The sequence below is a fragment of the Siniperca chuatsi genome, linkage group LG15 (assembly GCF_020085105.1).
Source record: "Siniperca chuatsi isolate FFG_IHB_CAS linkage group LG15, ASM2008510v1, whole genome shotgun sequence".
Lineage (NCBI taxonomy): Eukaryota > Metazoa > Chordata > Actinopteri > Centrarchiformes > Sinipercidae > Siniperca > Siniperca chuatsi.
This window is the reverse complement of record NC_058056.1, coordinates 15,447,716-15,462,698: the sequence shown is the minus strand read 5'-3', so window position 1 is coordinate 15,462,698 and position 14,983 is coordinate 15,447,716. Positions and strand designations below refer to the sequence as shown.

General features: G+C 39.4%; 1 protein-coding gene across 6 annotated transcripts in view; it reads right to left on the bottom strand.

Moving 5' to 3' along the window:
* kidins220a (kinase D-interacting substrate 220a) overlaps positions 1-14,638 on the bottom strand; it is a 44,922-nt gene extending 30,284 nt beyond the window's left edge. For 3 of the 6 annotated variants that reach the window (XM_044166968.1, XM_044166969.1, XM_044166971.1), the window contains exons 1-16: positions 14,475-14,637; positions 10,018-10,176; positions 8,324-8,422; positions 7,515-7,613; positions 6,128-6,226; positions 5,517-5,615; positions 5,233-5,331; positions 3,549-3,746; positions 3,318-3,416; positions 2,843-2,941; positions 2,346-2,444; positions 1,965-2,142; positions 1,625-1,789; positions 1,199-1,378; positions 732-897; positions 300-451 (exon numbers count right to left, since the gene is read on the bottom strand). In XM_044166968.1, coding sequence (XP_044022903.1) covers positions 300-451; positions 732-897; positions 1,199-1,378; positions 1,625-1,789; positions 1,965-2,142; positions 2,346-2,444; positions 2,843-2,941; positions 3,318-3,416; positions 3,549-3,746; positions 5,233-5,331; positions 5,517-5,615; positions 6,128-6,226; positions 7,515-7,613; positions 8,324-8,422; positions 10,018-10,149 — 1,963 coding nt within the window. In that variant the 5' untranslated portion in view covers positions 10,150-10,176; positions 14,475-14,637. Of the gene's footprint in view, positions 1-299; positions 452-731; positions 898-1,198; positions 1,379-1,624; positions 1,790-1,964; positions 2,143-2,345; positions 2,445-2,842; positions 2,942-3,317; positions 3,417-3,548; positions 3,747-5,232; positions 5,332-5,516; positions 5,616-6,127; positions 6,227-7,514; positions 7,614-8,323; positions 8,423-10,017; positions 10,177-12,320; positions 12,462-14,474 lie in introns of those variants that run through there. The other 3 variants (XM_044166966.1, XM_044166970.1, XM_044166967.1) reach the window with 2 other exon arrangements.
* Positions 14,639-14,983: the final 345 nt, after the last annotated feature.

Sequence of the window (14,983 nt, the reverse complement as noted above, 5' to 3'; positions counted from 1 at the left end):
TATTAAGCTCCATTATGCTTTCAATAGTATCAAGTAAATACCATGAGACCTGATTAAGGGGGCCTGGTTTACGGTGTTATTAAACAGGGATATGTTTCACTTCTTTCAATTTTGGTTTTACCATCTACAAAAACTGCACAGCGCACATACATATTTCAATTTGTCAGCCATTGACCGATAACAATGCAAGCTCGTAATTGCAAATGTAAGATAATTTTTTATGTCAATAACAGGTCTTTTTGTGCTGGCTGAAAGGTCATTACATGACTGACATCTAAAACCAAGGACAGTGACGTCACCTTGGATCTCATCATTCTTGAAAACTCTGAAGAGCCTGGTGGCCATGAAGCCAAACTCCCTCTCACAGGCATCTGAGAGTGTGGCAATCATCTCAGCCATTGAGGTCTCCCCTCCAACACTGGACAGACGATTATAATCCGTGAACAAGAACCTGTGTGACATGTGAGAAAGAGAAATGATGCTTTGATTTAATCAGTTACACAGCAAACTGCAGATGGGACTGGGACATTTTAACAATGTTTTTAACATTGCAATAATAGATGTAATAGTTATTGGTACTAACCCACCTGTTATATTTTACAACTCATAATAATTGCAGTGTGGGACTGCAAATGTGAGGTGCATTTTTTGTCTTGACCTGGGGAACTGACAGAAATCATCAGTGACTGAGTGTGTGTGTGTGTGTGTGTGTGTGTGTCCGTCACTGTCACCTGACAGGCAGTGCGCGGGTAGTCTGCTCAGGAAGTTCAGGGGGGTTGACAAACATCAGTTTGAGCAGCAGCTCCAGGTAACCGACCTGGCGAGCCAGACGGGTGCTGATGACCCACGCCCAGTTCCAGCTCTCCCTCTCACGCCGACTTCCAAAGTACACCAACACTGAAGTCAGTAGAAGAGGTGGTCAACTGAGGAATTGTTTTACCTTTTTAGTGAGGTAACAAGCCAAAACAGTATTATATTTGTTTTCCTAATAATCTGAAAATTATTGTAGGTGGCTTTGTATAAACATATGCATAAGCATCTCTATTTAATCCATTTGGAACTCCCTTTGTTTTCCTGAAAACAGAATACAAAAATATGCCATTATGTAATTCAACCACTTCCAAGAAGGCTGCTCTCCCTGTGGAGCAGGTGAAATGAAAAAGAAATTCTCATCAGACTAGCTCATCTATCTCCTCACCAAAAAAGATGTAGAGCAGGGCAAGGAGGCTCAGGGAGACAGCAATTGCCAGCTTGGGATCAACAGTAAAGCCCAGAACTGCAGCCACTGAGCCACAGAGTAGCAGAGTGAGGAAGACCACCAGCCAAGAAAACTGGAACAACGGCTCTATCTGCTGGCCTGCAAAGGTCTTCATCTCATCTGATGGACAAGTGGAAGGAAAAAGAAGTATTTCAGATTTTGCAATAAAGAATAAGGGAGATTAAAATATAGGACACTATGAGAGGATATGAAGCAATATGAAAACAAACCCATTGAACATCATAACTTAAAGTGTTACAGAAGGGTTGAAGAAACTGAGGAAAGGCACTGTCCAGAAAGCAAATTTCCACAATTCGGTACTTTTCATCTTTAAGAGACCGTTTTTAATGCTGTGGGCGTACGTACCCTCCAGTTTCTTAAGAAGGAAAGACTTTCCACTGCCCCACTGAGCGTACAGTCCAACACAGATAGGTGGCTGCATGGTGGGCTCACTAAGGATGTCTGCTAGAGCACTGCTATACAGGTCATAACCCAACATGTCTCCATCTGACTCACAGGGAGAGAGGTGCTCTGAGAGAGAAAGAGAGAGAAAGAGAAATGTAAAGAGAGAAAAACAAACAGTGCAGAGAAATATAAGAGAAGACAACGTAAAGAAGTTTAATCTTTTCCGATTTCTGAACCACAAGGCTATGAGCTTGTTTTGTCACACAATTTTGTCTGAATGAAAGGGAGAAATGGGTCATACTGGCTCCAAATATCTGTGTGAGGATGCTTTTCTGGTGGGTACAATCGATGTTGTATGGTGTCTCTCCAGCTTTGTTGGGGCGGTAAAGCAGGCGGCCATCTTTAGGGTTCCTCAGCAGCAGTTCAGCCAACTTTCGGCTTCGCCCTCGGATGGCAATGTGGAGCGGCGTGTCTCCTTTCTGAGTGTAGAAAAACACGGAATTAACTAATTGCTGTTATTGACAGATCTGTAAAACACTCCAAAAATAATGGGCAAAAAAGAAACCTCCAAATCATTAAACTAAATAACACTATGAAAGTACTGTTATGACATTTGTTTGTTATGACAAGATTTTTTTTCTGCACAGGCGTGTGTAATGTGTAAGAGTGTTTTTAAATGTACCTTGTCCAGTGCAGACACCTTGGCTCCTTTATCCAGCAGCAGTTCCACTATCTCTATGTTCCTCATTTTTGTGGCTTTGATAAGTGGGGTCTCTCCCTCCTAAAACACAGATAGATATGCATAACATTTCATGAATATCATTCTGAAATGTTTTGTGAACACAAAGGTCTATACACATTGGACATTTAAATTTACAATTAACACTACACAAGTGAAAAAGATACCACTGCCTACACACAATCATTTTTCAGAATGAACGAAGCTGTTATAAGACAATATTCATAGTTTTGCATTTTTGGTCAACATTATTTTTACAGATTTTTCGGAAACAGCAGATTTCTGTTAAGTGAATAGATTTTTTTTTTAGAATTTTTTTTTTAAACTTGTATATGAGAAATCAGGAGAAATAAAAAGAGGAACATGATACTTTAGAAGTAACAATCAGGAAATTATAGCAGAGTGTGCATTTTTCTCCTTTACTACTGAGTGTGCCGTACCTTAGTGCAGCTCTCGGTGTCAGGGTTACACTGCAGGATGTCTCTCACCATGGGAGCATTGCCTTTCTCTACTGCCCAGTAGAGGGCAGTCTTTCCATCCTGATGTGGAAAGGACAAGGCAAATACTCACTTGTTTAACTTAGAAAAAAAAAACCGTGTCAGAAATACAAAAAGGCATATGGACTAGTGTGCATAGCTGAGAATGCAGTGTATTATTTTGTATTGTGCATTGTATATGTATGATGTGTAGCATTATGCATAGGGTATCCAAGTGTGTCTGTTTATATAGCAATAGTACTTGTGTATGTTTGTGTAATTCTAACCCATACATTAAAGTTCACTTTACCAAGAAACAACAGAGCTAAATTAACAGTAATGAGTAGCAGTGTGACATTTCACACAGAGAACAAGAGAAGGCCTTATTTGCCTTTTAACATCAAATAGGGTGCAAAGATAGTGGAAGAGGAGCTCCTACCTGGCCCCTGACGTCAATATCAGCGTATTTGTTCAGCAGAGCTCGGACTATCTCCACATGACCTCCTCTCACTGCTCCAATCAGCATTGTCTCCCCACTCTGAAAGAGATGTGAAATGTGAGAGTAAGGAAGAAAAAACAGACAGAGAAAGATGTGAATTGTATTTCATATCAACCACAACACTACATATTCAAACAGCAAGCTTGTAATGCTGCTGTAGGGTGGCCTCACCCTGTCAAGGATATTGACATAGGTGCCGGCGTCCAGCAGGTCCTGTACGATCTCAGTGTGTCCCTCCTTGGCAGCAATGGCCAGGGCTGTGTTGCCATCCTTGTCCGTCATGTTGACATTTGGGTTCCTCTTCAGCAGCTCCTTAACAACCTCTGTATATCCACCTTTCACGGCCACAATCAGAGCCGTCATTGAGTTCTGAAAAGACACAGAAAGAAGGAATTTAAATGTGCAAATTTGAAGGTGCCCCTAACCCTAACATTTCAACATTACAGATGTTCTTCTCTACTTGACTGGGTGTTAAGATTTTAGTTGGTGTTCAATAATTTACGGATGAAGATTAACAAATTGTGTTTCCCAAATGCTGTCAGTTTATTTCAACAGCTCTGGGAGACAGGCTTAATAACAATTTATTATTGACACATAATTTAGCAAGCCCAATAACTCTATATTTTTCCAGGCACTGGAGTATCTTAATCACATATAAATTAACTGCTCTGCAACATTAGCTACTATAGTTCCATCTGATTATTGATGCTACATATCAAACTATCACATCATTCAGTTTGTGTCAGCACAGATGCAACATGACTCGGAGGAGCACAGATGTGCTGCATCATAGATGCAATCAATTATTTATTATTGCCGTTTACTAACGCATTAGTGGCGCTTGGGAGCATTAAATCTTGATTGTGCGAAAACTACACTGACTTGCTCAGCTGTTAAAGGGACAGTTCACCCCAAAATCAAAAATATATATTTTTCCTCTTACCTGTGGTGCTATTTATCAGCAAAGTCTCTTAGGAACTATCGGTAGAAATCATTCCTACATGAAACTGCTCACAACAAATCTATGGATTATTTTGAGCAACCGGGTCATGATTTCTGGAAGGAGACATTGCTGCTGAATTTTTCAAATGTGTTTTTTGGCGCTTAGAGCACCACAAGCTGAGTGCCATATAGTCCCAAATGCAGACATCTCTACGGCCAATATCTCCAAAACTCGGCAACTCACACCAATACAATCTAGATGGATCAATAGCACTACAGGTAAGAGGAAAAATATGTATTTTTGATTTTGGGGTGAACTGTCCCTTTAAGCTACCTGTTCAGACTACCAAATCAAATATTAACACTGTTCTTGAAACACTGCCAAATTTTATTCAATGACTATTGGGGGCACAAAGCCATATAGAAGGCATTGTAATATGGTTATTGGCACTCAAAACTAAAATAAACAATTTTCCATATATTTCCAGACTTTCAAAGGCTTTCCAAACTTTCCAGACATATCTAAGAACCCTGACAATAAAAACTGCAGTTACAGTCTAGATTATTGTGTAGATATTGTGATGAAACTTAATCAACATATTACAACATTCTACTTGAAATTAAAAGTTTGTCAATATTGTCAATATAATATTTGTCAATATTATTTATAATTATGTAAACTACAATTGTAAACTGTAGTTCTACTTAATTGCAGCTTGACTATTAATCAAAATAATTTAATAGTCACATAGACAGCAACAGAGAATGCATAGTGTGTAAAAAGGCCAATAAGGTTTTGTAAAGTCAAATTTAAGAAGTCTTTCTAGATGAAAGCATGATAGTGTTGGATCTCTATCGAATGCTACTGACAAATAGTAAACAACCATTCACAACAAATCTACAATCTCCTTACCGCTCCTTCTTGGTCCACATCAGCTCCGTTGGCCAGAAGGTGCATCACACTGTCATAGTGGCCTTTCCTGGCTGCCCAGATCAAAGGAGTGGTGCCATACTGCGAAGAAAAGAAGAAAATATGATAGAGTGTTTGAGACATGAATGGCAAGAGATGATTTAGTCAGCAAGCCAGGGACTTGTAAATAATTATGAAGGAAGAATTTTTTAAGCTCATACTACTAACTACATCTTTTGTGTGATTACAAACAAGTAAATGATGAACATCTGTCAGTATGTAGTTACCTTGTCTGAGCAGTTGACCTTGGCTCCATGCTGCAGCAGGAGATGGACGATCTCAGCGTGGCCTCGACCTGCCGCCCAGATAATGGGGTAGACACTGTACTGTTGGGGCAGAGGAGAGGGGTGACGTCATGCTGACAGTAACTAATGATCAGTGTCAGGCCTGCGGTCGTACTACCGCTTTAAGCCACCTCACGTGATTGAAACAGCAGATGATGGGGACCCATCGCACTGTGCAGGTGAAGAGCAGGGCCCGTGGTTGTGGTCACATTTCTGTTACTCTAAAGTTCTGACATTTACAACTAATGTTCATATTAGTTTATAACTAGTGAGCTGAAATACTGCATTACATTTATATGAAGCAATCAGAATAAAACACATCATGTGAACCCTTTCTTTCAAATAAACTGCCCCATTCAGGGACTATTTACGGAGAAGAAGATTCAGTTTGAAAAGAGTGGTATAAACTCGAGTTCAATAGATGAAAAAAATCACATGTACTGTAAATATACCTATTATCAGGGTAATTTTCAATGATTATATAAAGGAACAACAGAAACCAATGATGCTACTATTATGGGAAAACTAAGAAGAAATACAGTGTGTCTCAGTACCTGACCAGTGATGTTGGGGTTAGCTCCTTTTTCCAAGAGCAGCTGGGCCACATCTGTACGACCTTTATAGGCTGCCCACATGAGAGCAGTCCAACCTCCCTGAGTAGGATACATGCACAGAACACAGCTGAGTTGAACAGAAAAATATTGAGAATAGGAAAGGAGAGATTTGTTAATGGACTACAAAACAGCTCTACATATAGAATATGTAATATTCTGGACATATAATTATAGGTATTATTTTACTGTAATAATGTGTAAAGGGAACAACAGTATTAAATTCAAACCTTACACAATAGGTCAAATCTAAGCAGATTTTGTGGTAGGAAAATGTGCTATTTACAGCTGGTGTGACACACTTTCCAGTGAGTGAACAGTATCACACAGTGTGGTTTATTATAATCCCACTGTGATGACTGGCTGTGATCTGTCCTGTGCAGCTTAAACACGTCCTGCATGGCAATGAGTCAGCTGATATCCTGAGTCGCTTCCATAAAGTCACAGAGGCCAAGGATTAAAAATCAACTCTAAATGTCTCATCATACATGATAAAATAGTGAAGGAACTAAAAGTGTAATCTTTGGTGGTTACTGCTCATTAGGATGACATTTTTAGCATTTCTGGCTGCTGGAAATGCACATTGCCTCTTGAGCTGGGACTTCTACATCACAACTAATACCAAACACACTCAGCCCCAGGTAATAAATATGTGTATCTCATCTGCATGTTGCCACTAGTCACTCATGAATATACAGAATAGCTGCTACAGCAAGCCTGCAGACAACTGTCTGCCTCTGACAAGTCTAAATCCCAAGACTAAATCATATCACTGCTCCATGCAGAGACAACCAGAGCTCAGTAAATGGGATTACTACTAGAGAGGAGCCATCACACATAAAGTAATTTCATTTTATGTCCATTTCGAGGCTAATGGATCATCCTGTTCAACCAGCACTGGGGTCATTACATTTTACAGAAACCATTAATGTACATACAATCAAGACATCATAACTTTATTGTATTTTGAATTGTATAAAGGCTACATTATCAAGAGTCAACTTACAGTACAAGTTTGGGCAGCTTGTTAATCAACCTCTGAAGTTTTAGTTTAATGTATCAGGTATATTTAGAAGTTTGACAAGGTGTCTTATTGTTCCATGTTGTTTAGCTATTGCATCTTTTCCTATAAACATAAATTGTCAGTCATTTTGGCACTGAAGATACATTAATTTAAGATAATTTTCTTTTAACATGATATCATTATTATAGTACAGTATACAGTTTTGGATAATGGCATGTTGCAATTAAGTTTTTCATATATCAAACTGAAAATCAGTGTTAGCAGATTTAAATGAAGAAAAACTTTCCAGTGACTCTATATTCTCACCATGTCTCGATGTTCCAGGTTAGCATTGTTCTCCAGCAGTTCCCTCACCACCTCGATGTGGCCCTCCTTAGCTGCCGAGATCAACGCCGTCCAGCAGTCCTGCACACACAGACAACCTGTTACCCTGGGAACTCCCATCAGACTCCAAAAGCAGTTGGACAAGCGTCTGTCCGAGCTCTATGTGGGACGCCCTGGGAATGGTCAAAGCACAGTACCTACCAGCTGGTCATACCAGGTGCTCATGGGAACACAGTGTGGCATGGACAGAGAGTAAAGTGTGAAAGACAAGAGCCACTACAGTATGTAATGCTTTTCCTTTCTTCTTCTGCGTTAGTGCAAGAGTGAGCACAAGTTTGAGTGTACCATGTGTAATAGCAGGTTACATGTACGCGAGATGTTAATGAGAGGTGTGGTGTGTGAGCATGCATGCGTGTGCCTGAGTGGGAGGGTATATGCACGTGTGAGTGTATGCGTGTGTGGGGGCTGGCTTCTGAAGGCACAGGGTGTTGGCCAGCGAGTGGATCCTGTCATTTAGTCAAAAGAGTGAAGGTAAAAGTGTGTAATAAGTTGTCATTATGGCTCATAATAACTGTGGACTAAGCCTCAGTGTGGTGAGTTCAGCAAGATGGAACATCAAGGCCACTAGTTCAGCTACGTCTTCTTTGTCAAGTGGATGATGTGGTTAAAAATGACCGCATTGTTTTTCACCTGTGCCTGGACCCTAGTGCACTCTGTAACGCCACGTGTACCTGTGTGCGAGGGTGTGTTCATATTAGACAGAGGTTATGTGTGTGCGTGTGCATGCTTACAACATCATCCAAGTTAACATTGGCTCCTCTCCTAATTAGTTCTTGTGCTATCTCCAGATTGCCCTGCTCTGCCGCCACCATCAGGGGAGTCTGTCCGTTCTGAAAAAAGGAGAGAGGGAAGGAACGGAAACTGTGATAGAGATTTTAACACACCAACAAGCCAATACTGTTTTCTCTGTAAGTAAGGGAAAAATGGCAGGCAGCAATACTATTTGATGATTTAACTCCTAAAATAAACCCTATACTGTAAGACAACCTGATAATCAATCCCTTAATGGAACATGGCCTACACATAGCGTTTTTTTATCGTCTTTTTTTTCGATTAGTCAGGTTAAAAGGAAAAAGATGGTGTTATTAACTGTCAACAAATCTCTTGAAAAGACCAAAACCAACAGTGCATTAGTGCATCTCTCAGTGCTTTCTGACTTCTCCAGCCTGTCTGTGGTTCTCTGCCCCAAGCCCAGTCGTTCTTACTGAAGACATGAATCTTTAAAAAACAGGTCATGAATATACCTAAAAAGGGTGAATAATTCCCTATAACACCTTAAAACACAAATGTTATTCAGAGAGGAATAAATAGTGCATTTGGTTCACTAGTGAGTATTTACAGCAGCAAGATGGTTTATGTGGGACTGACATGAAAATAAACTAGAGTGCCCATGGTCATGGAAATGAATCAGAATCAGAAATACTTTATTGATCCCCGAGGGGAAACTCTTTTGTTACAGCAGCTCACCTTTACGTCAGTGCACACAGGAATAAAAGTTCTAAGCAAATCAAAATATAATGCACTATAATACAGGCAAGATAAATTAGTAAGACGACGAGACGGAGCTATGGCAACAGGCAGCATGCACGTTGGCGCATGCGCACTATCATCCAGGTCATGTTACGAACGGGTTATGTTACGGTGTGGCTCATGATGTGTTTTTGGAAAACAATGGAGGTCTATGGCACACAGGAAAGAGCTATATCAGGCTTTGAATACACAGACAATACTTGTTAGTAAGATCAGTTCATTGTAGGTTTTGGTCTTTTCATGGGATTTGTTGACAACATAACATACCATCTAATGTGTACACTGTATTTACAGGTAACAGACTTAGAATAATAAGATAGAATAATAAGCTAACATTTATCACAATAGTGCACAGGTAGTGTGGAGGTAGTCCAGGCTTTCCTTATACCCCTCTAAACTCTCCATTTGTTTCTTTCAGGGCACATTACATCAATGTTAAGTTTTTCTATGAGTACTTAATATCTACAAAAAGTATTTTCCACCCTTAGAAGTTTTCATGATTTATTCTTTTATGTAATTAAATCAAAGGTGGTTTAATCAGGTGGCTGTTTTGACACTTATCAACACAAAAATACCCTTGTCAATGTCAAAGTGAAATCAGATCTCTACAAAGTGATCTAAACTAATTAAGACAATGAAACATGAAAACTTCCAAGGGGGGAATACTTTTAATAGGCACTATATCTCATGCATGGCCAATGTAAAGGAAAATATTAACCCTCTATATCCAAACACAATATCAAATACTGTGCCTTCTCTTTGCAAATGTCTTTACAAACAGTTTTAGTAGTATTTTTTCATTACAGCTTCACAACAGATTCTAGTATCCCTTTACCCATAAAACATTTGTTACATGATCTCAAAGCGCCTCTCGTTACTTCATACTCTGACTTACATCACTCCTGCTGTCTACATCTTTGAACTTGTCCAAATGTGCTTTGATGGCAGCCAGGTTCTCCTCCTCCACGTAGCTGAACAGACTCTGGACGGCCAGAGAGGTCATCTTCAGGGAGGTGGTGGTATCCATGGCTGACTGCTAACCACCCGTACACCACTGTAGAGCAAGAGGAAAGTAGATTAGCATTCACAGAAGGCTAAAGATGCCAATGGTATCTATCTGGCCTGCACAGCTGAATGTACAACACTACTAAGAGAGAACCAGAGTGGTTAAATCGAAGCCAGGAAGTTGGGTGTGGTGTATCTTTGATGTGGGAAGTGATGCTGGGAAATAAACAAGTACTGTCCAGACCTAGCTCACACGCGCAAAGTCACCCATACAAACAAAAAACAGAGGCTGCATTTTTTTGCCCAGCTATAAACATCATAACATACAATCACAAAAGAGGGTGTCATATTTCAAAAAACATGCAAGTCTTATTGAAAAAAAAAAAAAACATGGAAATTCTGCTGCACAGATTTATTGAATAAATTATCACCAGTATGGCTTGCGCTTTCCTGTATTTGCATATGCATTGTTTCCATGCATTTTTGTATTTATTTTTTACTTTTAAAAGTAAAAGCAGATTGTCAGAAAGTGTCATGTGGCTGTACAAGCACCTGTGTCTGCTTTCACCTCCATACCAGGCACATACACACATGCACACACTTCCACAAATGAAGTGGACCGTCACAAATAGTTTCCTCAACCTTTAGGACACAGTTGTGTCCATTTCAACCAGAATGTAAAGTATGGTTAAAGCAGGACAATGCAAAGAACATGCTCAAAAGCTAACAGGGGCACTTGGTTCAGTTCAGTTCAGTCTGCCTGCTCATGCTGAAAACATGAACTGAAATTCTACTCAGTATAACGAAGGCAGAGCAAACACAATGCTCTGGCTCACAAAAGTTCACTAAGTCATCAAATACCACTGAAGACAAACAACAGTCTTTAAACACTGATCCTTTGATGTAATGATGACTTGGACAATTGGTGCACTCTACTGTGTGCTCCAATTATATCAAGACCAACCTCAGTCCTACCCTCCTCCACTGCCTTAAATTGGACTTCGTGGAACTTGTGTACACTAAACAAGAAAAGTGCTGCTTGTTTTAAGTGCCTGAAAGTACAATAGGTGCAAAGTTACATACAATTTTACTGAAACTGCTTCGCATTGATGGGAAAATAGCAGTAAGACGCAGTTAGACAATTGCATCTGAAAAATCAATGCAGACAGCCCACTTTGGGGAGATTATCTATAATTAGACTGCACCATTCTAAAGAATTATTTTAAACCCAGACATAGACTAGCATGTTCCAATAGTTACTGAGTAATTTTAACCATTTGTACAATGAAGTTCATCAGCAGAACTCACAAATGACACAAACTGTAACTATTCTGCACTGACAAGATCTCCTTGGAAATGTAATATAGTGTAAAATGTCAAAGCTTCCCAGACATTACATATATTATTTCACCTGACAAAAGAAAAACCCCTAAAAAACATGATGTTTTTGCTTTAGTAAGGATTCAGCCAATCGATGAAAAACTCATTAATGATTCATCAGGTTGGGCTCTTCCATCATGGTCAGACTGACTTCCTGCCACAGTAACATAGAATTAAAGAGCAGCATTCATTGCTTGCAAGTTGCCTTGGCAATGGGTTTCACATAAAGACTAGCAAACATGCTGCTCAATATTTCACAATAATCTGTGAGACAAGCAGCTCAGGCTCAGGTCAATAAATGCTTAAATGTCACATGCCTGTTGGGCTGTCAGTACAAAGGCCCAAAGCAGTCATTTTAGTCAAATTCAGAGTGGCCAATCAATGAATAACTGCATATTTTTTTTTTTTTTTTTTAAAGTCTGACCCTGTTTCTTTAGTCATGGATCACCTGCCAACTGTTCTCCCTTATCAGACAGTGTCAAGCAAACGAAAAACAATCCTTTGTTTACAGTGACAAGGCAATGGGAGCCTGTTGACACACCCTCCTCAGCTCCTTGTCTCTCAGCACAATGGGTGGATGATAACGCCAAACAAGAGCCAATCAGTAAACATTTAGCTCTCTCTCTGTTGAGCAATGATCAGATGGGAGCTCACACACATCCTTTTAACAAAACACACACGTAGTAAAAACCCGCAGAGACAAAACACCTATTAAAAACAGTAAAAGCCATTAAAAGAAATGATTAAAGCCATTAAAAGAGTGACACATGGTCTCTAGAAAAGACTAAAAAGGTGAACAGAAGAACCCCTTACCTTGGTGTAGGCCAGGGTGAAGCTTATATTTATTTGGCTATTCAACACCAATCTTTATCCCTTGCTCACTCGCACACAATATCAACAAGCACTGCCGGGCTCACGCTCAGCATCCCCCCTTCACTCAAAGCTGAATATTAGATGAGGGGGCTGGCCTACGCCCATCTCTTCCCAGCACAATGGACACACGCGACCAGATTTTCATTCATTAAATGCACTGGCTCGGCACCAACTGATACAGATAAAAGGGGAGAGACAATTAAGATGGCCTGATTTGTGTGATTTCATTTTATGAGTAATGCAATAAAGTAACATTTGGTTGATATTAATGGGAGCTGTCACTGGCAGATTATCACTCTTGTCACTTGAGTAGGCTATGTTTAAATGACTCAATTGCTCATCAATTAAAGCCAAAAATGTTAAACTAATCCTGAAACACTGTAGTTTTATTTAAATATCTACTACATCTGGCCATAACAAATCCCTTAATGTTCAGGTTAGGCTGAGAAATATTGCAAAATTAAAAAAATATCACAATATTTTAAATTAGAGGCTTAAATAAATGCAATATATTTTAAAGCTGGGTTGCAACTAACAATTGCTTTCATTATATCTGGCGATTATTTTGTCAATTAATCAATTTATCATTTGGTCTATAATATGCCACTATTTTCCCCAAACCAAGTTGCTTGTTTTGTTTGACCAATCATCCAAAATCATAATAAAGGTATTACTGTTATATTATATAGGTAATATTCACACTTAAGGAAGCTGAAACCAGCGAGTTTCTGGCATTTTGGCTTAATGATTAGTCGATTATCAAAGTTGTTGCCTATTCATTTTCTGTTGATCGACTTACAAATTAATTGACAAATCATTTTAGCTCTATAGAGAAAGGTATTAGTGCTTTTAGCATACATTTACAAACAAGAATAAGAAGGCACACAAGATGAAGGTTCAAAAAAGGAAATTAGTAGTAAAGTGGATACAATGACCAAACAGGTCGAGGCATTTGCGGTTTTTTCCAGCCTTCCCACTAAAACACTAAAATAAACATAGAAATATTTGTTAGATAAAAGTTAAGCAGGAAAACACAAATTTAGGGCAAATCCCAGAAGAGATCTTGTCTGGTTTCACTACACATCAATATTATTTATATCAATAAACAGAAACGCCTACTTTCAGGTCAGATATGGTCCAGTATTTACATTAAAACACAGACCACATGAAATTATCTTGAAAATTCAAATAAACTCCTTGGCAGCTGTGCTGTTATCTGAACACACACAAATGTGAACTTGGGAAGCAGCGCTGGACAGGATCTCTAAATTTAACCAGTCAGCTCTTTATGGGTTGTCATGTGGGTATGAAACTGCTGAGGATTCAGTTCCCTGACACATGCTTGGGTTTGCTCCAAAAAACAAAAAAAAAACTGGTTTACTGAGTTGTCTGGAAATCTATAATAGCAAAACCTGGAACTGGTCCTTTTACATCAGTCTGTGGTCAAGATTTAAGGTGGGTCTGGGTTTTACTCTGAAGGGTTATCCATATAACTGTCTGTAAGTAAGTAAGTAAGTAAGTAAGTAAGTAAGTAAGTAAGTACGCCTTCTGTTCTGCTTGGAACAAATCCCTGGTCACAACAGCTGCTGGAGAGAAACTAAAGGTCGTCTCTCAAATAGCCAAACAGGACACTGTTTCAACATAGTGGTGACAAACATACTGTGGGTCTACGCTGCATGTTTCCTGCCTGCATCTGCAACTTGAAATAACATTTCTAACAACAACGGGTATGGCACATCAGCCCCTCTTACTGTCTTCGGGTTGTCAAAAAAGTAAACATCTGGATGACACACACACAGAGACACGCATATCACATGTGTGGCCTCAAAAAGGACTACACAAAGTAAAGTAATAACATAACAGTTTTCTTCTGGTCTCTAATGGACGAGTTTTAACAAGGATGTTACAAGCAGACTGCCTTCCCGTGTTTAGTAGTATTACTAGGAAGCAAAAGCAAAACACTCGCTAGCGAAACTCCCCACGGCTAACAGGCTAACGTTAGCTCAGAGTGGCTAGCTCTCCAACAGGTCCTTATTTACTTTTATCACCTCCAAAAGGGAAAAAAGTAAAGTGCACAACCCGAAGTCATCTTACCTAGGCTGGGCTGCCCTGTAACCGTTTCTATTTTGATTCCAGTCCGGAGAATATAGTCTAAAATACCGCTTTTTCAGGTCATACTGTGGCTTCTTTACTTGTGTGTTTTTCACAGCAACATTAACCTGCTCCTTGACTGCTACAGTAACGCCAACAGCTCCACCTCCTACTATCCGTGGTTACAACATGTGGCAGCAGGGGTCAGGACCCCCTCCCCCCCTTGGGTAATATTTTGTCCAGTAGAAGAACCCCCTCTGATTACTGTTTACAGTTGGGGTGTCGCACTGATTTTTAAAAAAGTGTTCTTATTAGGACCAAATGGATTTGTCATAACAACTATCCATGTATCTAATAATTAAGTATATTTAAATACTGTACTGTGTGAGGTACTTGTTCTTTACTTGAGTTGTAGTAAGAAATATTGAACTTTTTACTCCACTGCATTTATTTGACAACCATAATATTTTTGCAGATGCAGATTTAAAAAACCTTTAATGAGAATATAAAAT